A 27822-nucleotide genomic window follows, 5' to 3' on the forward strand; every position below is an offset into this window, starting at 1 on the left:
TATCTTCAAAGAGTGCAGTCTGTCGCTACTACTTCAATCATCTCAACATGCATCACCAACATGAGTTCATGTTTCAAGTGATATCACTGCCTCAGAGAGTTTTCTTCTAAAAGGTTGCTGCCTCTAGCACATAACATCTTTTGGTGGTTCTGTGAAAAGACAAGATTGAGTCAGTGCATATGTCTTCAAAAGACAACCAATCATAAGTCTCCAAATTCAAAACTTTGTTGTTTACAAAATAGATAACCGTTCAATTTCCAGATTAAATCTGAACAGCAGTGGATCTTTGCTCTATGAAAACTGATCTCTATAAGCCATCTTCAAAATGTCTGTGGAAACTGCAATTTGTCCGCAACATAATTAAGGCACTGCTCAAATAAAATGGGCCACCATTGGTGTAGTAGTTACCTTATTATTCACCCTGCTTCGGTGATTATTGAGGCATAAACCATGGTTTAATTTCTGGGGGAATGACCTGGAAAAAAGTTCTACAACTTTTCAGACTCCAGGATAGCAGGGGTGTTCTGCTTCAATCCTTCCCTTCCAGGCAGCCTGCAGAAGAGAGGGAATACACCTAGAGCAGAGCACAGTCACTCTGCTCCCTAATCCTGCTCCTCTTTTCCTGTTGCTCCTGCTTGTCCAGCATGTGCCCTCCCCAGGCTTGACAGTTCCACTTCTTTTTCTGTCTACAAATTAAGCCCTGACATAATCTAATTATTCTTTGAATACACTTCATATAGCTTGAATTACAGGAAAGAATCATAAGGTGGACCACATAGCTTGAGTCACAGGAAATCTGAAAATAGGATGAATAACACTTCCCAGTTATAGGATAAATGCAAGAACGCCCCTCTCCCTCTTGTATAAACAATCACTGGAGGCTCTACAAACACCTGATGTAGTCTTAGGACCTGCCAATTATAACAAAGCAACTTCACAATACATTTAGATGAAGATATAAGGAAGAACACAAATCAAATTCTCTTTTCCCTATTTTTCCTTATATTGCAACCAATAATTTCTATTATAAAAGTGAGCTCTCTAATAAGATTTTTTTTTAAATAAAAGACCTAGGGTAACCCCAGTCTGTTATTAGACTGTTTTTATCAACAAATTCATGGGATAGCAACAGGAAAATCCTTGGCCTCTTTACTACCTCATATGTAGCAGATTTTGAAACTCTGTATATTTACCCTTCAGTATATTTTCAGAAAATATTGTTTGGAAGCATTTCTTGGATGATATTTTCTGCATTTGGACAGCTTCTCAGATTTAACTGCTTTTGTTGCTCTGCTGAATTCTTGTGATGCCAACTTGTAATTCACTATGGGATTTTTAGACGTTCTAACAAGAAGTGGTTCCCCTAACTACAATCGTGTATCATAAAGCAGTGGAATGAAACAACTTATAACATTTGGACAGCTTTGATCCACAATCTCTGAAACAGAACGCCTCCCAGTAGGACTATATCTGTGCCTTCAGAAAACATACATCAGCACAGGATTATGAACAACAGACTAAAGAACTAAAGATACAACTTCATACTCAGGGTTACCCTATCTAAGGGGTCCACAACCCAGCCTGATTTGCAGGATTTCTACAATGAATATGTCTGAGATATATCTGCATTCACTGTTTCCATTACATGCAAAGAGATCTCACACATATTCATTGTGGAAATCCTGAAAACCAGGCTGGGATGGACCCCCCCCCCCCCCCCCCCGCCTTATGTTGTCTATTTAAAAAGTTTATTGGAGAGCTCACATTGCTAATACAGACTATTTGCTATAATGCAGGCAAGGAAATGAAAAATAATTTGTCTGTGTTCTTCCTTAGATGTCTGCACCTAAATGTATTGTGAAATTGATCCATTATTACTGGCATGTCCTGAGACCACATCAGGTGTTTGGAGATCCTTTAGTGATTGCTTATAACAAAAGGGAGAAAACACTTTTATCTCACCATTGTAATTCTGAGTTTGAAGATAAGACTGCTCATGCTGCTCTACAAGAGGATTCATCTTAGAACTGGAAAATGCTATGTATCACATTTCCTGGCTCTTGTGACTATGTGATCTACCTTATAATATGTCCCTGTAATTTAGGATATGTGGGCTGTATCAAAGAATAATTAGATTCTGCCCCAAAAAGCACCAAAGCAGGGTGAACATTATGGAAGTTACTGTAAAAATGGTTACCTTTCTTTAATGCAATATCAACATACATTTGAGCAATGCTGATAGTTATTGATGCACTTACTTCAACTATATTGCGTAGGGATTGCAGCTACCAATTGGCTTGGAGGGAGCAATAAATCTTTGCTCTGCAACCTATTCAGCCTTATAGACTTAAATCTGGAAACTGAATGGTCATCAGTATTGTAAACAAGGAAACATTAGTTCTGTTAAATTTGGAGACTTTCGATCGGTTGTCTTTTGAAGATACATACACTGACGCCATCTTGTCTTTTCACAGAATCGCCAAAAGTCACTACGTGGTTCAGGCAGGAGCTTTTTTTGGAGGACTGAATGATGAATAACTTCCTGAAGCAGAGTGACATCACTTGAAACATGAATTCACATCAGGGATGCATACTGAGATGATGTAATAGCAACAGACTGCTTCCACTTTTTGAGGAGAAATATGATTTTTTTGTTAAACAGTTTTGAAGAAATATTGTTTGCATTATGAAAAATGGTTGTTGGAAACACAGAAACACTTTGAAGATGAGACACATTGAGAAAATATACTGTTAAAGGGCCTATGATTAAAATGATCAATGGAGTTAGCTTTGGTGAATGAAGTTTCCTGTTGCTGCTTTGTACATTTTTATGATGGCACTCTATTTAAAATGATTGTACTCTATTATATAAAATTGAAAAACTATTACATATTTTGTGCAAACAAATGAATTAGTTTTTTTTGGAGATGATCATTATTAAATTAAATGGCATTACTGGCATTCTAGAAACTTAGCTATGTGATTTTTGTACTGTGCATACATTTATACATAATGGGGTAATTTTATAAAGTGTTTTCTGCATGTGAAGTCCATTTTACATGCAGAAAAAGGCGTTCATAAAGTTGCATGACCACATAAGTCGTATGCAGGGCTATGGAGTCAGTTCACCAAACCTTTGACTCCAACTCCTACTGATATTAGATCCAGAACAAAAAATGTAAAGCCTAAAGTACTTGTAAATATAACTTATATTTACCAGTACTTTAGATCCAGGATAAAAGATAGATATAGATATAATAATTTACATATATATATTGCAAATTTTTATTTTGACACTGGAGTAGGCGTGGGTAAAAATATACTGACTCCGGTTCCACTCAAAATTGCTTCTGACTTCGACTCCACAGCCCTGGTAGTATGCACATACAAAATGCACACCTACTTTTATGTGACCTGCATATAGGCATTCCTGGGGCACAGTATGTATTTATAAAATATGCATATATACAACAAATTTACACTTTCAGATCAGGAGCAAATTTGTACACTGGCATTTCTGCACAATTTGGGCTGTACTTGGGAAACTATTTTATAAAGGCAAATAGACACTTATCTTTATACTGCCTTTATAAAACAGGCATCATAATGGTCTTCTTACATAGGTATCCTGCTATGAAGCCAATTTTGGATGGCAAAAACGCTCTATATCAGTGGTTCACAAACCTTTTCGGTTCACAGCACACAGTGTCTGAGCAATTTTTCGCGCCCCCCCCCCCCCCCCCCCCCCCCAGCCACTCAGGTCTCCACACATCCTCGGCCAATCTATTCCCCCCTCCCGCCACACATCATGTCCAAAGACAGTGAAACATATGTACACAGCACTTGAATTCCAGAGCAAAATTTAATTTCAATTCACATATCTATATTATCCTACTGCAAAACAAATGGACACAGCAAATTAAATGCAATGAAATTAAGTACAATGAAAATTGTAAATCACAGCAAATCAAATGCAAATCAAAAGTTATAAACATATAAAACATGAATAATCTACAACCCAAACTTAGTGACAAAACTGAAGCTCCATCCCATCACCTCCCACCCAAGGTACCAAACCTTATTTCTTAAATACCATACTGGCTCTCCTACTGAAGGCTCTGTCTTTTTTTTTTTAATTTAAATTTTTATCATTTTCAAAACAAACATCTGTTGAACATCCAATTATGGATTCTCACCCAATAATATGCAAATATTTTGAGCTTTGGAAGTCAGCTCCCCTGTGGGCTCTCCTTGGATGCTTATGCATGCTAAGTCCCAAATGACATCACTCCTGTCTTTCAGTGCTGTTTGCAAAATGGTTATTCTCACTGTATGTGCTTCCAAGTAATTATATCTTTTGTGCAGCTCTAATTGTATTTTACAAAAGGTTTTGTGTTCAATAAGTCAGCAAGCCGTTTATAAAATATATAGAACAGCATTTCCCAAACTGTTCGCCACAGCACCCCAGTGCACCACGGTGAACTCACAGGGGTGCCACAGGGCACAGATGGGAGTTCATGCCAAGCGCTGGAGCAAGTGTTTCAGCAAGGAGCAGGGAGCGCACCTCCACCCTCCCGCAATAGTCTCTACGAGTCTACATGTAGCGGCATAGTGGCACCGATGTGAGCTACATATGCCTGTGGCACGCTATCGATCACAGCTCAGCCGTGATTGGTTACGGAGCCTGTCTGGCTCCTAAAAGGGTGATCCTGATTGGCAAGCAAGGAATGAGGCTCTTTGTTTCCGAATCAGAATAGCCCTTTTAGGCGCCAGACAGGCTCTGTGACCAATCACAGTTGAGCTGTGATCGGTAGCTTTACAGTCTTCTGCGTGATTCTGAGGAAGGCAGCTGATATGAACAGACCACACATTAATATGCTTTTGAACACCTCTATTCACTCCTCCAAACCCAGGGGGGATGCACTAAAGTCGTCGTTAGAGCCGTTCCGTACCGAATTCCATAGCAAATCGGTAGGGAACGGCTATGCATGAAGGAAAGAGAATGCAAATGAGCTGCTCGTTGCAGCTCACTTGCATTCTCTAATCCTTCGTAAAACCGTCGGATAATCGGCCGGTAGAGCATGCGCAGAGCAGCCAAGCGACACCCCCCGCCCGAGGTCACCGCCACCGCTCCCCACTGCATTGAAATCAGAACTTTACGCAGCCCTGGCCCCCCTCCCTTCCTTGAAATGACAGCTTCCCCGTCATCCTCCGCTGGTTCACAGCTTTTCAGTAGTAGCTTAAGTTGAGATACATCCAGAAACAGGATTTCCCAATCTGGCAGAGGGCTAAGAATCTAACAGATGGAGTTACTAATGTGAGATCTGTGGTATAATAGCATGTGCTCATGGGTGCTAAACTGATGGCACATGTGAACAACTCTAGTTTAAATTTCTACTCTATATGCCAAAGTACAATTGTCAAATTTTCTTATTTAGCAGATTACATATACTTGAAAGAACCTGTGCTTTCTGATTAACCTGAGATATAACGAGAGAGAGAGCGAGAGAGCGAGCGAGCGCATGAACAGAATAGAGTGAGGTCCCAAAAAAGAGTCAAAGAATAAAAACTGTCACTTCTATCTATTAATAATTTCAGATAAGGTAAAACCAGTCAGTGGAATATACAAATGCACTTGGAAAAAGCACGACTCGACACAGTGTATTTCGGCTGAAATGCCTGCATCAGGATTCCAGCGTGCTGTACCTCTTCTGAAAGAAAATCACACTCAGTAACAGAAAAATGCCAAGTTACCCTGGTTCCAGGATGTAGATGTTTTGGCTAGTTCTGGTTCAGCTTGAGGCAGGCATGGATTCCCCTGTAGCATGGGGGGCCCAGGGCAATTGCCCTGTTTGCCACTCCCTAACACTGGTCTTATTCTCACATTTTGGCAGGAACAGAAGCGTTTTGCACGCAGTCTGTGGTTTCCTTCCCAAGCCAATAGGGAGTGCTGCCCCAATGTGTCGGTAAGGGGAGGCAGGGGCATACCTGTTTCAGTTTTGGTAGAAAATGTGTGGCAAATTTCAGCTACAGATTCAGTTTTGATCAAAAGTGAAAAACCCAGTTTTAGTCACCCTCTAGTGCAGGCACCACTGGTTAAAAGAACCCCTGTGTTTAAATATGTGTTTGAGTACTGGTGTTCAGTTGACAATCTTTCCCCTTGAAGAATGAATCTCTCTTACTATCTTTTTCACAGATGGGTTTTATAGTAAGAGTTTGCTTTTAAATTTCTTAAGGTACAAGTAGCAGCCTTCTCTTGGTTCAGAGACAAGCTAAGTGGTCTTTCCATAGCAACCCAGCTGGATGTTGTACGTTTTTTGTGGCCCGTTAAGCTGTCCAACTTACAGAGCAATCTTGCCCCAGGGTGATCTTAATTTAGTGCTGTTGGCCTTAGCATGCCTTCCATTCGAGCATCTTTGCAAAAGCCCCCCTGAGAGATCTTTCAAAAATGGTACTTCTGGTTACTATCCATTTAGCTAGGAGGGTTTCAGAGTTACAAGCACTTTCCTGTAGAGATTCTTATCTGTCTTTCTTGGGAGACTCAGTTTCCATTTGTACCGTTCCATCTTTTTTTGCCAAACACAGTATCAACATGTCATGTGAATTAGGTGGTTTTTCTTCCATCCTTTCAGAAGCCTGAGGGTTGGATAAGATCTGCATAAGCTAGATGGTCACAGAATCCTCTTTTGTTATCTTTGTTTTCCTTCAGGAAATCTGATCATCTCTTTGTGCTCTTTAGTTATCTATATAAGGGATGGGCAGCCTCTAAGTCTTCGCTGGTGCATTAAGGTAGCTATTGAAATAGTGTATATTCTCGACCAGCAGGAGGTGCACTGTGTCCCAGTACTCGTTTTACAAGGACTCAGCTTTTGCCTAAGAAGCCGCCTAAGACAGTGACCCCCAGCAGCAAAGCAGCAATTCTTTCATCCAACATTATAAGGCTGATATCTGGGCCAGAAGTAAGAGTTACTTTGGCAGGGCTGTTCGGGGGGGGGGGGGGGGGGGGGGGGGGCATTGTTTGCCTCTCACCCTGGTGGATCAGCTTTGGTGTTGACTGTCCTAGCAGGATGATAAGGAAGGTGAAATTTATGCATACCTGAGAGTTTCCTTTACCCAATTCCTGCTAGACCAGTCTAGGATGCAACCTAGGAGACTGAAGGGTTCGGAGCTCCTTGGGTTCAATGCTCGACATTGATTCTTACATTATTTCATGTTCTGCAGAGGTTTCCCTAAGGGGCAGTTAAATTTCAGTTTTTCAAATGTTTTCATTTCCACTGCTACTGGAAGCTTTGGCATTCGCATAGCAACAAACCTGCATCAGGGGTAACCAGCGGGGAAAGGAGCAAAACTTGCTTCCTTCTAATGTAGCAGAAAAGAGCAAATAGCCAGCACTTGTGAAGGAAACTTCTCTGGTTATTTGTCTTTTTCTGCTACATTAGGAGGTAGGTTTTGCACCTTGCCCTCGACGCAGCCTTGTAGGTGAAACTGGGCCACATCAAGCATAGTGATTTGGATTGTAAATTTATCCTTCCAAGAATGCTTCTCATCCTCCATATTTAAAGAGAACTGTGATGAATTCAATATTAAAAATAAACTGCTTAAAGAAAAATGTGTAGTAGAATTATCACTTAGTAGCAGATCTACTACATTTGATGACAGCCATGTTAAACCAACTGTCAGAATACTAAGATTTCAATATTAGATTCTTGTTAATCAGTATTAAGGAAATTAAGTAGTACAAAAACTGTATTAGTCTCAATAACTGATGATCTGAAGATGTACTTTAATCAAGAAGCTAGTGCAGTAGTGATTTTGTCATCTCAAACCATAGTATTTGACACTGGATTATACAATCCTACAGGATAGACTAAAGATGACTGGTATTAAAATTTATAGCAACATGTTTTGCACCAATAATGCATTAGACGTAGATTTTGTAGAACACTGAAATAAGTTGACTATGTTTTTTCAAGATATTCTTGCATGTTTACGTGTAGCTAGACCAATGGTGCAACTAGGACTGAATGGGCCCCAGGTAGAAAAATTAAGATGGGTCCCCTATAACACCATCTCTCCCCAAGGTGGTGGGGGGACTAGACAGGTGGAGGGGGAGGAGGGAGGAACCCCTTCAGAGCTCCAGTAAACAAATCCTGCAAGGCAAACACATTCCAGACCAATATAGAAAACCTATCATAGAAGCAAAAACAGAAACTGAAATGCAAGATATAAGAGATTCACATTTTCCCAAACCGACATACTACAATAAATAAATTCAGGGGAAAAAAATGCTACCTTTGTCTGACCATTGCTTTGGTCCCAGTGTCTCTTTGCTGCTTTTCTTTGTTTTTAAATTCTCTTTGTAGTGTCTTCTACCCTTTTGACATTTATTCTCTATGTTCACCATCCATCTTCCCTTTATATCCCTTTTCAAGACTGTCCAGGATCTCCTTGTGTACCTGTGCCTGTCCTCCCCCCAAGTTCAGCATCTGCCCTCTGTGACCCCATCATCATCCGCCCCCTCCCCAACCCATATTCAGCATCTCTCCTTTTTGATCCTTACTCTGTTGAAGAAAACAGCAGATCCCAGAGTAAAGTTCTCACAAAGTTTTTTTATTGACAAAAGTACCCAATGTGGACCACATTTCACACACTATTAGGCTGCCTCAGGGGTATAGTTAAGGCATAACAAAGCATCTCTTCCTCTCTTCTCCCTTCCATCATTGCCCCCCCCCCCCCCCCAACTCCAGGCCAGCATTTTTCCGTATCTTACCCTGATGCCCCCTCCCCTGGTGGTTCTCCATCTCCCTCTCCCTCCCACCAGGGCCATTCCTCTACCACACCCCACCGTAAAAAGTTACAACAGAGTAGGTGGGATACAGCAAAGGAAGGCCCTGGTGTGCCGGTCACCTGTTTTCATCACTCCTGCAGAAGGTACATGTTTGGAGAAGCGTGCAGGTAGGGCTAGAGAGAGATGCCACTTCTGCAGGGGCAGGGTAGAGAGAAAGGGATAGAAAGAGACACCAGGCAGCACAACAGCAGGCAGTGCCTACCACTGAGCAGTTCTGGGCATTTTGCTAGGCTCACTCAATGGTACCTATGTTCTAGCTGGACTATATGATGTCTGTAAATATTAATTGCTAACTTTGAATTTTGAAGAATTCAGGCATGCAAGACAATGAAAACCCCACATATTAACCCTCTCACTACAGGAAAAACTACACTTCTTTTGCAGCCCCAATTATGCCCATTTAAAAAGCCAGTATAGACCAAGTAACATGATGACCGCACAATCCATTGTTTTACAATTACTATAGGCCATATATCCAGATAAATTTAGTAGACTAAAAAATCTACTAAATGCAGTTGCAAAGTATACTGTATTAATGCTATGCTTAAGACTCAATGCTACTTATTTCTTCAGTGTTATGAGATGTGCACAATGCTGCTATATACAGTGTCTTGCAAGTATCCTTGTACGTTTTTCATATTCTGCAGTTTAAAAATACAATTTAAAAATACATTAAAATAGGAGTTTGAAAACACAGAATATGCTGCGTAGATCAACAAAACAGTGATTAGAACAATTATAGAACTATTTAAAAAGTAAGAATGAGTAGCCAATATCTTGACTGCATAAGTCTTCACACTATCACAGCAAGCCATTAGCTCTGGTTCCAAAACTTGTCTTAAATCCCATAACTTAAAGAGTCCACCTATGTCCAATCACAGTAGTTATCTGATAACTACTGTGATTGGACATAGGTGGACTCTTTAAGCAGCATGTTCTCTGTTTAGACTTTTGCTTCAGATTTACTTCATAGTACACAAAGCATGATTCCACCATCCAGGAGTATTCATATCTGATAACTACTGTGATTGGACATAGGTGGACTCTTTATGAATACTCCTGGATGGTGGAATCATGCTTTGTGTACTATGAAGTAAATCTGAAGCAAAAGTCTAAACAGAGAACATGCTGCTTCCAAAAGAATGCTGGAATAAAATTATTCAAAGAAACAGACTGGGGTTATAGCGACTCAAGTCATAAACGTGCCACAGATTTTCTACCAGAATCAGTTTGGGGCTGACAGTAATAAAAGATAACTCCCCAAAATTACAGAAATATGCAAAAATAAAAATAAACCAACGCATCTTAAGTTACTCAATCTTCATACTCCAGCTAGTTCAAGTTGGTTGGAAATTAATCTGTGGCAAGACTAACAGCAAAACAGCTTTTTTATTGGATTCATGTTGGGACTGACTAGGGTATTCAAGGGCATTCACCAACCATTCTCCCAGGATGAATGGCAAAACTGCTTTATCTCTCTGTGCAAAGTTGGTCATCCTGAACGATTCTCATATGTTAAATTAGCAAAATGGGCTTTCATCAAGGGTCATGGATTTGATATACTGCCTTTCTGTGGCACTGAATCAGGTGTGTGAAGATTTACAGATTTTGGTTTCCTAGTCTTACTGTTTGATTATTTCTGTAATCCTTCTCTCTCATTGTTTCACTGATCTGTATAACATGTACTATATTTATACTTCTCAAAGCTGAATGTAAAAAAACAAAAAAAAAAAAAAACATATAATGGTATAACAACTTTTGCAAAGAATTGTTTAGATCAAATGGTAATTTGTCATCACAGCAATCAAACAGCACCCCTCTGCGCTATGATGACAAAAATGTCTTCACAAATTAGCAGTAGAAAGAAAACAGGTTAAAAAAGCATTAAGGAACATGGGGAAAGAAACACAGGTTAAGAACAGTCCCTGGGAGGATAGGAAGAGAATGGAAGATCACCAAGAAGAGAAACTTTGGATTGGAAAGTAAGCAGAACACAGGCACCATAGCCAGTTTTCAGGATATCCACAATGAACAAGTATGAGATAAATTTGCAAACAATGGAAGAAGTTTGAAAATAATGCAGATCCTTGTGTTTTTCTTTTATTTTTCCTAGCAGAATGCTTTGGAAAATCATCATGCTGGTCTCCCCTTCAGAACAGAGGAGCACAAAGTGATGTAGAAAAAGAGAAACCGGCAGCAGATAAAGACCATATGGCCCATCCAGTCTGCCCAGCCATACCATCTACTATCCCTTCATCTCCCTTACACGTGGTTGCCTCTATGCATTTTTGTCCTCCGATACAGTTTTCATCTCTACTGCCTCCACTGGGATGCTGTTCTATGTATCCAACACCCTTTCCATAAAGAAGTATTTTCTTTGATTAAGTCTATCCCCTTTCATCTTCTTCCTATGTCCCCTCATTCCAGGGCTTTTCAAATCAAGACTTACCTCTTCTCCATTACTTTGTAAACAGTCCATAAGCTTCTTAAACTATTACAATTTACCTACTGCATCACATGGATAAAAAAAGATGTTGTCATAGTAGCGGCATGAAACCTACTCCAAAGTTTAGTCAGGCATCTTTTTATCTTTCTATTGGTGAGCCCAACACAAACTGACCAACAAAAACAAATGATAACATATACTGTACATGAAGAATCACATTTTATGTTTGTTCTCAGTGTATACGTTCTCAGAGTGTGAAGATGAATCTACTTAGTTATATTAAGTGACGTACTACAAAAAGTACATTGTGCACAAGGCTGATGACTTCCCTCATTCTGGCCAATCAGTTCCTGAAGGACAGACCTAACCACACTGTCCCGAATATTAGAACCCCTAAAAAAGCTATACATGGACCTGCCTGAAAAACAGGATGAAATTCTAAAATATGCCAATGACGGTGTAAAATTCGTGCCACCTGAGTGACCATGACAGTGTGTTGAAGCACACAAACTTGTTTATCCATTTCATCTGTTTGAACCGTTTGCAATAGTAATTTCCCTATTAGCATAAAGGGCTCTATAATATGCCTTTCTTGATGACCACTGTGGGCTATCTTCATGCCACAGACTTGGATTTTAACCCTCACTTCTATATTACTCATCGGTGGAACAAATGCATCTAATCCTGAGGAACTGGCTAATGGGCAATGAGTTCTTCAATTCATATGCTGGCAGCTAGAATAACGGAGATAATTCTTCCTGTCTGTAGATTTAGAAAATACTGTAGTATTCAAACAATCATGCTGCTTAAAGACATACACGTCCAAAAATGAAATGTTCTCTTGATGACAATGCATTTCAAATTGAAAATTAATATCCAAAGAATTTAACCACTCAATGAATTGTGGAGGAGTAGCCTAATGGTTAGTGCAGCAGGCTTTGAGCCTAGTGACCTGGATTCAATTCCCACTGCAGCTCCTTGTGACCCTGCGCAAGTCACTTGACACTCCATTGCCTCAGGAACAAAAACAAATTGCGAGCCCTCTAGGGACAGAGAAAGTACCTGCATATAAAGTGTACAGCGCTGCCTACGTCAAGTAGCGCTATAGAAATGATTAGTAGTACTAGTAGTAGTAGATTTACTATAATTGTTCCAGGGTGGATGACCACACCATAAATATGTCATCAATGAAATGGAGCCAAGTTTAAATATGGAGCCATCAATGGTAAGAATATAGCCATTTGTCTTCAAACTGAGACACATACAAACTGGCTATACTTGGTGCCATGGCTGTTCCCACTTTAGTGCCATATATTTGTAAGGAAAAACCCCCACTGAATTTGAAATAATTTCTATATAATACAAACTGAGCTAAGGATACAAAAAAAATCTGTGGGAACTCAATAAGGATCACCCCATTGATTCAAAACATTTTCCACATACTCAAAGCAGCTGATTGAGGTATACAACGATCTCAAGTTGAAGGTCACAAAAAAAACCAGTAGACTTAATAGAGGATACATCCCTCATTTTGATCAAAAACTCTATAGTGTCCTTCACATGTGACATTGCTCTACTAACAAAAGGTTTCAAAAAATAATCAATAAAAACTTTGGCAAAGGTTCCAAAATGGTCCAACGAAGAGATACAATGGGGCATACAAGAAGTTTGTTAACAGACTTGTGTACTTTGGAAACCAAATAAAATATGAGAATCCTAGGATGTATTTGCATCAAAAATCTTGATTCTGCTTTAGTAATAAATCCTTTATCCACAAACATCAGATATTACTTTCACTATATCCATCTTGAGAGCCTCAGTAGAGTCTGATGGTAATTTTGTGTAACGTTTAGTATTGTCTGAGCTCTGGCCTCCCCAATATACTTATCTTTCTGACAGAAGACTGTGGCTCCACCTTTATCAGCTGGATGGATGACATCAGGATGATTCCTCAAAGTAATTAATGCTTGTCATTGACTTGTGTTAAATTAGAAGCTCCAAAGTGGTTTCTTCTCCAACATCTTTAGACTTCTGAGCAGCAAATCTCTAAATAGGGAAATATGATTGTCCATAGAGCCCAGGGGAATCCATCTTGAATTACTTGCAAAATAAAGTTTAACCTGAAGATCCGTAATACGTGCTTTATCTCTACAAGTATCAAAAGCATCGTGGAAAGAAGTGGGGACAAATGTTAACCCCTTATTCTGTATATCATTTTGATCAGCTGCAAGTTCAGTAACATAGTAACATAATAGATGACAGCAGAAAAAGACCTGCACGGTCCATCCAGTCTGCCCAACAAGATAAACTCATATGTGCTACTTTTTGTGTATACCTTACCTTGATTTGTATCTGTCATTTTCAGGGCACAGACCGTATAAGTCTGCCCAGCACTATCCCCACCTCCCAACCAGCCCCGCCTCCTACCACCGGCTCTGCCACCCAATCTCGGCTAAGCTTCTGAGGATCCATTCCCTCAGAACAGGATTCCTTTATGTTTATCCCACGCATGTTTGAATTCCGTTACCATTTTCCTCTCCACCACCTCCCGTGGGAGAGCATTCCAAGCATCCACCACTCTCTCTGTGAAAAAATACTTCCTGACATTTTTCTTGAGTCTGCCCCCCTTCAATCTCATATCATGTCCTCTAGTTCTACCGCCTTCCCATCTCCGGAAAAGGTTCATTTGCGGATTAATACCTTTCAGATATCTGAACGTCTGTATCATATCACCCCTGTTTCTCCTTTCCTCCAGGGTATACATGTTCAGGTCCACAAGTCTCTTCTCATACATCTTGTAACGCAAATCCCATACCATTCTCGTAGCTTTTCTTTGCACCGCTTCAATTCTTTTTACATCCTTAGCAAGATACGGTCTCCAGAATTGAACACAATACTCCAGGTGGGGCCTCACCAACGACTTATACAGGGGCATTAAAACCTGAGATGTTAACCATTAAAGATGCTTGGGATTCTGGGAGCTGGTATGTAATCATTTCCAATCTTCAACGTTGTGATACTGTCAACCTCTGCATCTGTACTGTCGGTGTTGGTATTCCTGAGTCTGGGCCCCTCTGGGTAAAAATGAGGAGGCATGACGCTCTCTAGTGTCACCACTTCCTAACTCACCTGAACTAGTCTAGTCTTCTAGTAATACCACAATAGCTTTGCTTGCATCCTCGCTAGTCTCAGTTCAGTATTTATTCACCCAGAGATAGACTTTATTATTAACATAGGGGTCCTTTTACAGTGGCGAGACTACAATCGCCCCTACGCGGCTGCCAGCAGTAGTCCTGTCCCGAGCACGCCATTTCCAGGGGAAAAAGAAAAACCTCAGAAATGGCTTGTGTGGCGATAACCTGGCAGTTATCGCCAGGTTAGCGCAGGAGCCCTTATCACCACCTCAATGGATGGCGGTAAGGGCTTCCTACCACATGGCCATGTGTGCTGGGGCTTTTTTACCCACTACAGTAAAAAGGGCCCTAGTTCTTGGGAAAGATGGCCACTGCCGCTAGCGCAGGGCCTTTTTTTCCGCAGCTTGATAAAAGGACCCTGTAGTCATCTTTCTCTCTTTGGAATTTTTGATCTTGGTAGCTCTAAGGTTTGTATGAAAATGCTCCAAAGATTTCTGGTTATGGTCTACATGTTTTTGGAATTGTGTCAGGTCCATAACTGTTTGTAATTCACCCAGTGCTAAATCAGGCTATTGCAACACAGTAGTAGAAGTTTCTTGAATAGTTTATTATCAATGTCATCAAATCCAAAGAATATGTGTTTAAAATGGCTGCCCACTTATCCAAAAATGCTTCGTTATTAGTAAATGTACGAGGTTTGCTTAATTATACATAAACCTCCAGGTATCATTTGCTGTTTCATGTAGTCTACCAAAGACAAACTATGTAAATCCAATTTAACAAAAGTTTTTTTTGCAATGAAAAACATTCATTTTGTAACTGTGAAAGATTAGTAATTTCTCCAGAGTCTTCTTGAAATGATGAAGATCACTGTAATAATTTGTAAACTTGATGAACTGAACAGAGAAAAGGTTTTTTGTTTTTTTTTGCCAAAAAGGAGTATCCATGATGAACTGCAGTCAAGCTTCAAGAACAATCCCCACAATAAACGCTGCAAACAGAGATAATAATAACTCCAATACAAACACCAACTCTCTGGCCTATACTACAGTTACTGCACAATGGGGATACAAAAAAGTTCTTTTTTTCTTTTTAAACTGAGGGTGGCTATCAGTGTAGTACTAGTGATGTCAAGCGCTCACTGGCACCTGCACTTATTCAGCACATAAGCAGCCAAGATAACTGCATAAACGGGATGGCATACAACACAGTCCTATCTTTATGTAGCAGCCCATGGCTGGTTAAGTTCTGAATATCGACTTTACCAGCCATGTGTTAGCTGGCAGTGGTCAGCAAAATGCCCCCCACTGCCTGCTGAATATTTACCTCGATACTAGTAATGGATTCCAGTAGTACTGTGACAGCATGGTCAGCACTTCTGGCGTCACTGCAAAAATTACCTGTGCACAACATCAAACTGTAGACTTCCATCTTTGCAGTGTCACATTAAAAACAAACACAATCCCTTACTCGTTTATCTGAACAGCTGAAGCTTCCAAAATCACAGTCTTGTATGGTTAAGTGTGCTCATGTACAGCAACATTCTTTAATAAAATCTGCAAATGATCTAGTCTACTCAGATCATTATATGAAACATGAGAAATAGATGGAGGTAATATGATTGCTTCCCACCTCCCCCATCCAGTGGATGACTAATTCTACCACTTGATCTACAGAGAAAAAAAAACAAACACTTTCAATTTCCACTGCCTTAGTTTCTACTTAAAAACAAGTTATCTCAGTTCCCATCTACAGAACACTGTGTATATGTACAGACATACAAGTAGGGCATAGAAACAAAAAATGACAGCATGTAATGGTCATACAACATATCCATTCTGCCCATCTATAACAGTTAAGCAGCACTACAATTCCTTCCTTTCCCATAAAGATCTTCTGCGATTATCCCATAATTTATTGAATTCAGATTGTCTTCACCACCACCACCACCTCATTGGGAGGCTTCCCCATGCATCCACTGCTATTTCTGTAAAGGAATTGGGTCAGGAAGTTTAGATGACTTCTGAGGTAAGGCTGCCAACTGGATCCAGATACACAGGACATGGTTCATCCAGCCCAGTGCATGCGTAGACTTGCTTTTCTTAGGGAATGCATAGGGAAATCAGAACTATAAGTCCCTGCATGCAATGGGGTAAAGTCAGGACTGGCCCAACCCTGTCCTGCAAACCTGGATCCAGTTGGCAGCCTTATTCTGCGGCTATCCCCTTTCACCTTTATCCTATGCTCCTCATTCCAAAGTTTCATTTCAAATGCAATTGGCTCACCTCCTTTGCATTTATACTACGGGGGTAAATAAATGTCTCTGACATATGTCCCTCTCTTATCTTTTCTTCCAATATAAACATCTAAATATGAGTAAGTCTGTTCCTATATGTCATATGATGTAGATCACTGACCATTTTAGTAGCCAGTCTGGCTCAACTACATCATGCTTATATCTTTTTGAAGGTGCAGTCTCCAGACTTTTACAGAGTAGTCCAAATGAAGTATCTCACCAGTCACTTCTACAAGGCACTATCTCTTCCCTCCCCCTACCCCTTTTGATGCTATTCTCCCTTTCCACCAAAGCATCTTTCTGGCTTTCACCTTCACCCATTTAACCACCAAAAGATCATCAGATATCATCAACCCCAACATCTCGCTCTTCCATATCCAGACATACTTCAACCCTATACTGTATTGCCTTCTTGGGTTTCTGCAGCCCCAATACATGCCCCTGAATTTTGTAGCACTAAATCTTAGCTGCTATACTCTAAACCTTTCCTCACGTTATCAACACCTTCCAGGGTGTCTACCTGTTGCAGATTGCATTATCAACCACAAGGAGGCAAATCTTTCTAGAAGGCAAAATTTTCTCCTAATGTTTTAAGAAGAAAATTCAAATACCAAATGTAAACCTGTTTTAATCTAACACACAGAAAACCCCAAAACAAAAAGAACATATGTAGTCATTCTACATATGTAATAAAAGGTTTTGGGGTCCTTTTCCTAAGGTGCGCTGAAAAATGGCCTGGACTAGTGTAGGTGCGTATTTTGGACATGCAGATCCATTTTTCAGCAAACCTGTAAAAAATGCCTTTATTTTGGCTGAAAATGGACATGCGGCAAAATGAAAATTGGCGTGCGTCCATTTTGGGTCTGAGACCTTACCTCCACCCACTCACTTAGCGGTAAGGTCTTACACGTTAACAGGGTGGTAATGGTCTACGCGCATACAATGCCTTTTACCGCCCAGTCAGATCAGCGCGCCGGAAAATAAAAAATTATTTTCCAGCAAACGTAGTGGATGCGTGTAGGAAATGAAATTACCGCCCAGGCCACATGGTAGCCGGGCAGTAATTCCAAACTGACGAACAATGGGTGCATGTAAGCACCTAGGCAGCTTAGTAAAAGGGCCCCTTTATTCATATAACCATCAGCACATTTTTAAAATTTTGCTGCTTAGAGTTGCAGTGCTCTCATAAAAGCAAGAATATAAGCATTACACAATAGACACTGGTGTTATCTGTAAGGGCCCTGTTTGCACATAATTTATCAGATGAGGGAGGCCTAATCTCTAAAACATAAACCCAGGAGACAGACCTTGTGAAGAACACAGTCTATTTGTAAATTTAAAGCTCCCAAGATTTCAACAATCAGTGCTTTTAATTTATAAATAAAGACTGTGTTCTTCATTCACAAGGTCCGCCTCCTGGTTGTACCATGGAATGTTATTTTTAGAAATTAAATTCACCCTATATATATATATAAAATAAAAAATTACCTTGTAGACATAAAGAAGCTAAGTCCACTGATGTCTCATAAGGACATTTCAATCTATAGGAAGAATAAAAACAGAACACATTTATACCTGGTATAAATTACTGCTTTCAATTTTGTATGCATCACAGCAAAAACTAAAATCTGATAGTGATATGCCAAACAAAAAAGCACAAATTTCAGTATTATTGGTTTCAATTATTTTCTAAAAGACACTAGCATTTTCAGATTCAAAACCATAGGTTTTCAAGGACTCCTGCCCTGAAAAACATACGCCTCAGAATCCATGTGTCAAAGTGGCACCCAGATACTGCAGACTCAAAGCCGGTACCAATTTGCTCATCACACAATCATCATCCATTCCAAAGACTTTACAACTTGCACCATTCTTGCCACTTCCCTCCCCCAATTTGGTTCTGGATCAGCAAGATACCTAGGTATGGATGCACCATTATTTGTTCTTTCTACTGGAAGGCCATCACAACCACCATCAACTTTGAGAAAGCCTGAATGGAAGGGCTTGGAACCAAGAATTGCAAACTGCTGAAACCTCTGATGGTTCACTTCCTGAATGGGATGTACAGAAACCTTTGGAAAGATCCAATTAATAGAAGAATTCTCCTTTGTGCCACTGCATTGACAAGAGTGCAACAACTCCATCCAGAAGTGTGTCAGTCCAAGAAAGTTGTTGCCTCCCTTCAAGCTTAAGGATAGGGCAAAAGCTCCCTTCTTCCTTGGGTACCACAAAATAGGTGGAATAGCAGCCTTTATCCTGTTCTGAGAGGATAAAGCTGCAGTAGCCTTTTCACAATGGCTTCCAGTGTGTCCCTCTTGAAAGCTGCCCCACAGAGTGACTGCAAAAACACATCTGGGACCCAGTGGCAAGGTCCAGGACACAAACCACCTAGATCACTTTCAAAACCCACTGGTTTGTAGTCAGTCAGGTCCACTCTTGACAAGACTCCTGAACGGTCCAACCATAACCCTTGCTAGCATTTGAGTCTTCCTAGTTGCTCTGGCACTCCGAGTCCCATGTCAGCCTTTTTATGTCACACTGAGATAAACTTGGAATCCTCACTAGATGACAGAGTTGGGGCCCTAGACAATCCAAAACTCCCATGATCTCTGGGTTTCACTGCCTGGTTCCAGCCCTCATGTAATCGGAGGCTTTGTCCCTCTAACCACTTAGCCAACTTTTCCAATTCCACAAAAAGAAAAAGAGTCTCTCCTTGAAAGGAGTTCACTGCTCAATGATGCAACCTGAGCCAATGCCTGGATGTCATGGCACATTTACAGATAAATTCATTAAAGAGTGTCTAACCAATCTCAGTTCCAGTCAGACAGCCTAATTGCTCTCTGGGAGTTGTTGTATCCAAAGTTTTAAGACTACGCAGGTGACATATTTGCCACAAACTGATGCATGAAGAGTCACAGATGAAGCTTCAAAAGATTTTGTCCAGCAGGGCATCTACCTATGAGAACAGGGCACAGAAGAGGGGGAATTATTCTATAGGTAATAAACCCTAGATTTAGCTCTCTCTCTTCTTGCTTGGATTGATCTATTAGTAATCTCCCACGCAGACATGATCATCCTCTTAATGGCCCTGTTCATTCAGAGGGAAGGAATGGCCTCCCCTGAAATCTTCAGTGTTGAGGACACCCTATCAACCAAGGAAGCCAATTCTTGTTTCATGAAAAGCCTGATCACTGGCAATACACCCATTTTCTGGAAAGAAGTATCCCTCCTCTTCTCCCCTCCCGCCCCCGCCTCCCCAGCAGGCTGTCTATCACTTACTCAACATCCAAATGTTCTGAGATTCATAGGTGTAGAACTGCCTGCATCTCACCTGGGGTCATTCTGGTCCATCTAGATTTCTAAAGGCAGCCTCCCCCCCCCCCCCCCCCCCCCCCCGGCCTAGAAGAGCAAGACTCCAGTCCCACTGGACTCCCCTGTTCCCTACAACTGCTGCATGAAACACCACACCAGAGCATAATACAGATAAATTATGAAGAGAATATGGGAACAGACCCCTCTCCCCCAACAGTCCTAAAGCCTCCCATGGTTCTAGATGAGAAGCAGCAGTTCAGGAGTATCTAGGGCCTTGCTCTCCATATATGCCAGGCCTGCCTCTGCTGTGTCATGTGCATTCAAAATGGCAGGGAGATCCAACTTGGCTCTCACAAAAGCAGCTGTTGGCTATCTCTTTGGTGGTGGTGGTAGTAGTAGTATATGCTGCTGCTAGGCTCATAAGTTCCTGGTCTTGCACCTCCTTGTCAAAGGCACACAAGCTTCCTCATCACACTTCAGATAAAATGTGCCTGCTAAACTCTGGGATTTTGCAGAAATTCTGCCCTCCCTAGCAAGCAGTCTCTGTATCAAAGTACCCACACTGCCACTACCTGTTCTTTTCCAGTCAACCCCTCCCCCAAAAGTATTCACAGGATATGCTACTTGCCTTGAGGATCTCCCCTAAAGGCTAGAAAGGTGAGGGGAGGAGAGGTGCAGGAGAGAGAAGGGAGGGAAATGGCCTCCAATGGAAGAACAGCTTACTCAAGCCCCAGAAGCAGGCCTGGTAGCTCAGAGGTACAATGCTCCTGGCTAAGGCCCCATACCTCTGCCTAGCTACTAGAGAAGCAACCCGAGGCTCTTGTCCTGGAGTTTTTCTGGTCCTGCTGCACCAGCTGTAACATGCCCACCACTTGCTGGAAACCGAGACATTCTGGCAGGTTGATCCGGTTGCATCACTTATTATACCAGTGCACTGTAGTTCTGTCTTCATCTGCTGGCAAAGGACCGTAACCTGAAAATCTGGTCTGGTATAGCAGGATGAGAAGGAAAATACACACACACACATACACACACTCTCTCTCTCTCTCTCTCTAAATCAGATTTAACAAAAAGGTTCTTACTTTCCTGAAAGAATGTCTTGTCTGAGCTGCAGTACAAACAGGTATCTATAAAAAAAAAGACGCATTAGAAACAAATGATTATCACCTTGCACCAAAACAAAACTGTACCATTCATGCAAAGCTAATACCTGAGAGCAGTCTGAGCCATAGAACTGTGATGTATTAAAAAAATTTATCTTAAATGAACTACAGATTGCCACAAAATATATTTACACACAAAAACTCCATGCATGTACATCCATACCCATATTCCTAAACACATATATATACTATAGAAAAATCTTAGCATAGCAAGTCATTACAATAGTTCTTAAATATAAGTAGTTACAGTAACTATGCAATAATACTTGCTTAGCAACAGAAGAAAAACACATCACCAACTATGTGCAGCAGAAAGATGCTCAAAGTTCAGATCTTTGAAGGCTGTTCCAAACAAACATGAATCTTCACACTACACTTCATAGAAACAATTCTCTTTGGCAGACAAAATAAATCTGCTCTAGTGCTTATAGCTAAGGTTGAAGCATGAGATGGTAATATTAAAGTGTTCTACAGAGAGGAGCTTCAGATAGGTAACACAAGAATTTATGTAGTTTTATGCTATGCATGACCTAGGTACATAGTAATTTGTGTACTGAGAGTCACTGTCACCCAGCTTCTAATGATAGAACTTCTTGCTTTCCTTGCTATGCCTCAGTCCTGAAGTGCACCGCTTGATCAGTGCCATTCAGCTATTTAACACTACATACTTGTTCCACTTCTGTTACATACTGATGTACATAAACAGTACACAATATTAAAATGGAAAGTAGTCATAGAGGTACTTATACCTTAACCTCTGAAAAGTGCATCTTTTAAGCTTCTCTTCATAAACTACAAACCCTCCAAAATCAGTTGCCCATTTGTTAAATAGAGCACATATATTTGATCATGTGCTCTGTTAATTAAACTTCACTGGCTTCTGGTGCATTTTTGTTCTACATTTTAAGTTCTTACCTTTACTCAGATCCTCCACACTGGTTCCCCTACTTGTCTTCCATGATCATACTTTATTACCCTTACTCATTCTCTCAGATCTCTCAACAACAATCGCCTTACCATTCCTCCCCTCCTGTTTAGCATACTTTGAAGCAACATGCTCTTCCACGTTTTGTTTTTAATAGCCCCTAAATTTTGGAACAAACTCCCTCCCTTTATTAGATCTGAATCCAACGTTACAAAATATAAGACATTTCTGTCAGTTAGAATATGGTATTGCTCCTCCCGCTTGATGTTCCTTGCGTGCATCCATGACTTCAGGTCTTTCAGCTTTCACCCCCTACCTGTCTTTGATTTTGAATGACTGCCGTCCTGTTTTATGATTTGGGGTTCTTTAATGATTTTCTGATTTTATATTTCTATATTTTATTGTTAACTGCTTTGATCTGCTTGGCTGTAATGGCAGTATCAAATCCAAATAAACTATAAGTTATTAACTCTTTTTGTCTTCACTCTCATGCTTTCTAGGGTTCACATTTATAAGCATGCGTAAAATGAAGTGACACAACACGAATGTACAACCGTTTGAGGAAGACAAAATGTTTCAAATTCCTGCTAAGTTTAAAAATGTGCATAAATGGGGAAAAATATATACGTCTCTGAAAGTACTTTCAACAGCATCACTTTGATCAGTATGGCTGAACGAGAAGAACCCCTATTCATGAGGTCAATGTTTAGAAGAGCCTTATCCAACTAGCATTAACAGGCCTTTTAAAGAGAGAACTTTAGCTATCCATAGATGAAGGGAATGTCCTCTAGCACAGTGATTTTCAACCCAGTCCTCAAGTACCACCTGGTCAGTCCAGTTTTCAGGATATCCACAATGAATATGCATGAGTTCGATTTGCATGCAAAATCTGAATTTAATCAGTTCAAACTGTTTGGATCGCAGTAGCGTGGATACTGTCCAAATCAGTCAAGATTTCTAAGATCTCTTCATAGCACCATTTTAAAGATAACTACATCTGTCGATAAGTAGTAGGAAATAATTCTCATCAATAAAGGTGCTTCAAAATGATTAAGAATTTTGGATTGCAGCAATGCGGACTCTGTTATCTTAACCCTCCATTGCCCCATGTAAGCCGCATTGAGCCTGCCATGAGTGGGAAAGCGCGGGGTACAAATGTAACAAAAAATAAAAAAATAAATGATCAATCAAGATTTACGAGATCTTTTACATAACGTCGTTTTGAAAATACTGCAGATAAGCAGTGATAAGACTGATAGAATGCATATGATCACAAAGGTTTTATTGGTTAATAGAGAGAAAAATATTTTGTACAATAGATATTTGTGATGATAACTATACTGGAATATTAATGAACCTATATATGAGGCATACTTTCAAAGCACTTAGCCTTCCAAAGTTCCATAGAAACCTATGGAACTTTGGAAGGCTAAGTGCTTTGAAAATATGCCTCATAATTGTGTAATATGCATATTTATTGCAGATATCCTGAAAAACTGGCCAGGTGGTCCCCAAGGACTGGGTTGAAAAATCACTGCTCTAGACTAAACAATCATGCAGGTAATCATTTCAGTCACAATTAAATCAAGACTCTTTGGAATATAATTTACATCACTTCTGAGAAGCATTCTCAAAATTTTTGAGGAAGACCTAGATAAGGATATAGAACAAATTCTGCCTACACAGAGAGATTAGACAAGATGGCTGATGCAGGAAGCTTGCATTAGAACTGTGCACTGACACCTAATACAGGTTCCCTAATGGAAAATTTTAGTATCTCAATGCAATAAGCAAACATGCAAATTTTCGCTGTGATAAAAAGTGTGCACTGTTAGAAAACAAAAAACAAACAAAAAAACCCACAGCACACACTGCTGCAGTAATATGCAAGCTACATATAACAATGGGGGAAATTTTAAATTGCTAGAAGGAAATCAAAGTATCAACTGCAGAACAGCCACGCAGCTCAGAAATCAACAATCTTAAATACTTTAATGTGCTTATCACTAAAATATTTGTCATATATTGGTGTGCTCATAATTAGTTGAGAGACTGCCATAATCCCATGGATCAAAGGCACAAGATCTCAACTTTGTATAATTAGAGCACTTATAGAGCATAATCAGCAAAAATTAAACAAATATCTCTCAAAAGGTTGTGCGCTTCTTGAAATATTGCTGATATATGTCCACTGCAAGGCTTTTTTGCAGCAATAATATGCAGTCATTTGTTGTCCTATAGGACAGAATATCTCCCTTCCTATCAGTGTGTGAGCAGTGATTGGCTTAGCACGTATCATCCTGGTGCCTAAATTTCAGCAATCATTTGAGAATTACCCCCATGTGTCTTATAGGAAATTGGCTATGTAAGCTCAGCCTCATTTCCCTTGAGATCACTGCCTGAAGAATGTAAGGCAAAATTTAATCATACCTGTTAATTTTCTTTCCTTAAATCCTGCTAGAGCAGACCATACTTTTCGATGTGTCACTTTCTTACCAGCAGATGCAAGTCAAGATATTGAACTTTCCCAATGATACACTGACACAAGGGATGGTACAGGATGGAGCCCCTACATTATGTAAATATCTATGCTAATGCCGAAACAGGATAGGTACTACTAGACAGTCTCTACTAACAAACTATAAAATAAAAACCTTCCTTTATACTGAACTTCTCTCCCCACCCTCCACATCACAGTAGGGAAACCTCTATAGAAAACATTAATACTATACATCAAACGCCTAATATCCTGCCTGTCTATTGTTTAATGGGTAGCAGACCAAGAATCCAGTAGCAACATACCACAGTCTTCCACAAAGTGGATCCTGGACTGGTCTATTAGGATTAAAGGAAAGGAAATTAATAGTTATGGCTAAAGTTCTCCGTCCTTATCACCCAACTAGACCAGTTCATACTATATGGGGGGGAGGGGGAGAAAGACAAGGTAGGCCCATAGACTAGAGCTTGGAGCAAGGAGACGTCTTAAAGATCTCCTGGTTTCACTGAGGTAATGACTGTTCTGAATCTCAGGGCTACTGACCAAAGGAACTAGCTTATTAGATGCAGGCCTTTGTCTGGGGACATGGAGGTCAGGCCTACATCACCTCAATCCTACTTTAACAGACAACCTCATCATCTGCTGGAGGTACAAAAATATGGAAGGATTCCAGCTTTTACCAGCCCTTACACCTGTGATGTCACTGGGAAAGTTTATCATATTTCTCTCTCATCCCGTAGGTAGAAAAAGGTATACAACCAAAAGTATGGATTGGTTTAGTAGGATAAGGAAGTTATTTTTATAGGGGGTCTTTTACCAAGGCTTGCTCATGTTTTTAGCGTGTGCTAAAATTGGGCATGCACTAAACGATAGAGACGCAAATGCATTCCTATGGGCATCTCCAACGTTTACCGCGTGCCCAATTTTAGCGCACGCTACAAACGTGAGCGTGCCTTGGTAAAAGACCCCCATAGTTCTGTATGCATGAAGTGTTTTATTTTAACACATCCTTATTTTCCTAGTTTCCACATGGTTTTTCTCTCCATTCAAATCACCTAGGTGGTCAGATAGTGACTGAACTGGATCACTTCTAGAATCCACTGATTTTATGACTAAGTTAGAGGTAAGAGGGGGGAGATTACTTTCCTGTGAAGCTCAATAATCCCTGTGTACTGCAGAGAACACACAACACCATCTTCTCCACATAACTCAATGCAGAAGCCACTATCTACAGAATAAAGCTAACCACTGGACTAGATACTTTGTAAATTATTTATATTCCTATCAAGAACATTCACTGCAAATATTTGACTTTTACAGTAAACGGATGAGAACAATGTAATCAGAATCAGTCTTTCAGATGCATATTGAAAGCCTGGATATACTATGTACCCTTCCCAGTAACAATTTTAAGCTTATCACTAATTTCTGTATAACTACTGGACATTTGATATGGCTCATCATGACCTACAGATACTTTATTGAAAGCATCGCTGATGAAAGGATCCATGTTTAAATAGCTTTCTTCCTTCTTGGAAAGAACAGGTCAAATCTAGGAAAGATTCTTTCTGAACCATGGCAAATGAAGTGTGGGGTGCCTTGGTTATCTCATCTTTCTTGTTTAATTCTTTTACGACTCACCTGTGAGACTTCATTCCCATTATAAGGCTAAAGTTTTTTTCATGAATAAACCAGATTTGTAGAACACAGAGAAGCTTAACAAGGATTTAGACAAATTCTCTGAGGGTTAATAGACTAAGCACCCTGTTTACTAAGCTGCACTATTGGTTCATTTTCAATGATTGTCCTGATGCTAATAGTTATTTTTCTGGGATTGTATCAATTTCAAAACCATAATATTTTGGTTTTTAACTTTAAATTTTTTTTTACATATCCAAGAGTCTACCAAATAGATGTTATATTTTCATCTTTAAAGTGTGTCTTTAAAGGTATCCGACTCAGGACATAAGAGGAAAATATCATCTGAATAGGATAAAATATATACCCATATCAGATAGCATTTTTCCCAAAGAGCTAAGATACACATTAAACAACAGTGGCAACAGCAGTGAAACCTGAGCACTCCATTACCCAGCTGCCACAAAGATGTCACTATATTATTCTAACACAATACTTTCTCTTTCTTAGGAATTCCTTAAACTATTTTATTACTGCCCCTAATAATCCCAGTTCACTAAGCCAGAATACCATCAACGAATGGTCTGTGGTATCAAAAGCTGCTGAAATATCAAATTCTAAAAATATTGCCAGTTTCCCCTTTCTGACATCAGATGTCAAAGCAAGATGTAATGTTTCAGTACTGTGCATTGGTCTAAAACCATTCTGCGTGAAAATGTAAACAACTGTGTGAGAACAAAATTGGATAATTGCATATTAACCACAAATTCCATGAGTTTGGCCAATGAAGAAATACTTGCAATTGGCCTATAGTTGTCAAAAATAGTGAGATCTGCTCCAATAGATTTTGGTAATGGAAGCAAAACGATGTCTGTCAATTCATCTGGATACAGACCATCCTGTAATGTGTTATTAACAGAGCTTGGAGAAATCTGAGCAAAGGAATCCCATGATCTACCACCTAGTACATCTTCCACTGTTCTATCTTCAATCAAACTTATGGAGAAGGAAAATTCCTGAACCAGAATATCTGCAGGTGTTTTTTTTTCTGAGATATATTTTGCTCATATGAATCTAACAATTGCCTAATCCTACTAACCTTTAATTGAAAAAATTGAGCTAGATCCTCAGCATCAGGTTGCAAAGCTGCTGGGGTAGAAAGTATGGTCTTAGTATTAGTCCCGTAAACACCTTAAAAGTCTTCTTCTGAGGGTTGTCAAATTTTTCTATCATATGCTCAAATTAAGTTTTTTTTTAGTTGATAACCGCAGTTTTATCCTGTCTAATCTCATTTTTCCAGTTAATATAAGATTGCTGATCTCTGATCTTTCACCAGAGCCTAACCTTATACAGCTTCTCTTAAGTAATCTCAAAGTCTCATTATATCATGGCTTATTAGATTTCCTCGCTCTCTTCTTACTCAAAGGGACCATGTTGTCTAAAGCGGTACTAATCAATTCATTCAAATTAAACAGCATTGAAGTAGAACTTGTTTTGTTGAGATAACGTTGTTCCTACTTTTTGCCAAAACAATTCTACATCAAATTTATTACAACGTAATTA

General features: G+C 39.9%; 1 protein-coding gene across 2 annotated transcripts in view; it reads right to left on the reverse strand.

Moving 5' to 3' along the window:
- The window catches only part of LOC115470991 (band 4.1-like protein 4B), a 245430-nt gene that overhangs the window by 57159 nt on the left and 160449 nt on the right, over nucleotides 1-27822 (reverse strand). For both annotated transcript variants that reach the window (XM_030204656.1, XM_030204665.1), the window contains exons 5-6: nucleotides 21119-21163; nucleotides 18213-18265 (exon numbers count right to left, since the gene is read on the reverse strand). In XM_030204656.1, coding sequence (XP_030060516.1) covers nucleotides 18213-18265; nucleotides 21119-21163 — 98 coding nt within the window. The remainder of the gene's footprint in view (nucleotides 1-18212; nucleotides 18266-21118; nucleotides 21164-27822) is intronic.

The sequence above is a fragment of the Microcaecilia unicolor genome, chromosome 1 (assembly GCF_901765095.1).
Source record: "Microcaecilia unicolor chromosome 1, aMicUni1.1, whole genome shotgun sequence".
NCBI classification, from domain to species: Eukaryota; Metazoa; Chordata; class Amphibia; order Gymnophiona; family Siphonopidae; genus Microcaecilia; species Microcaecilia unicolor.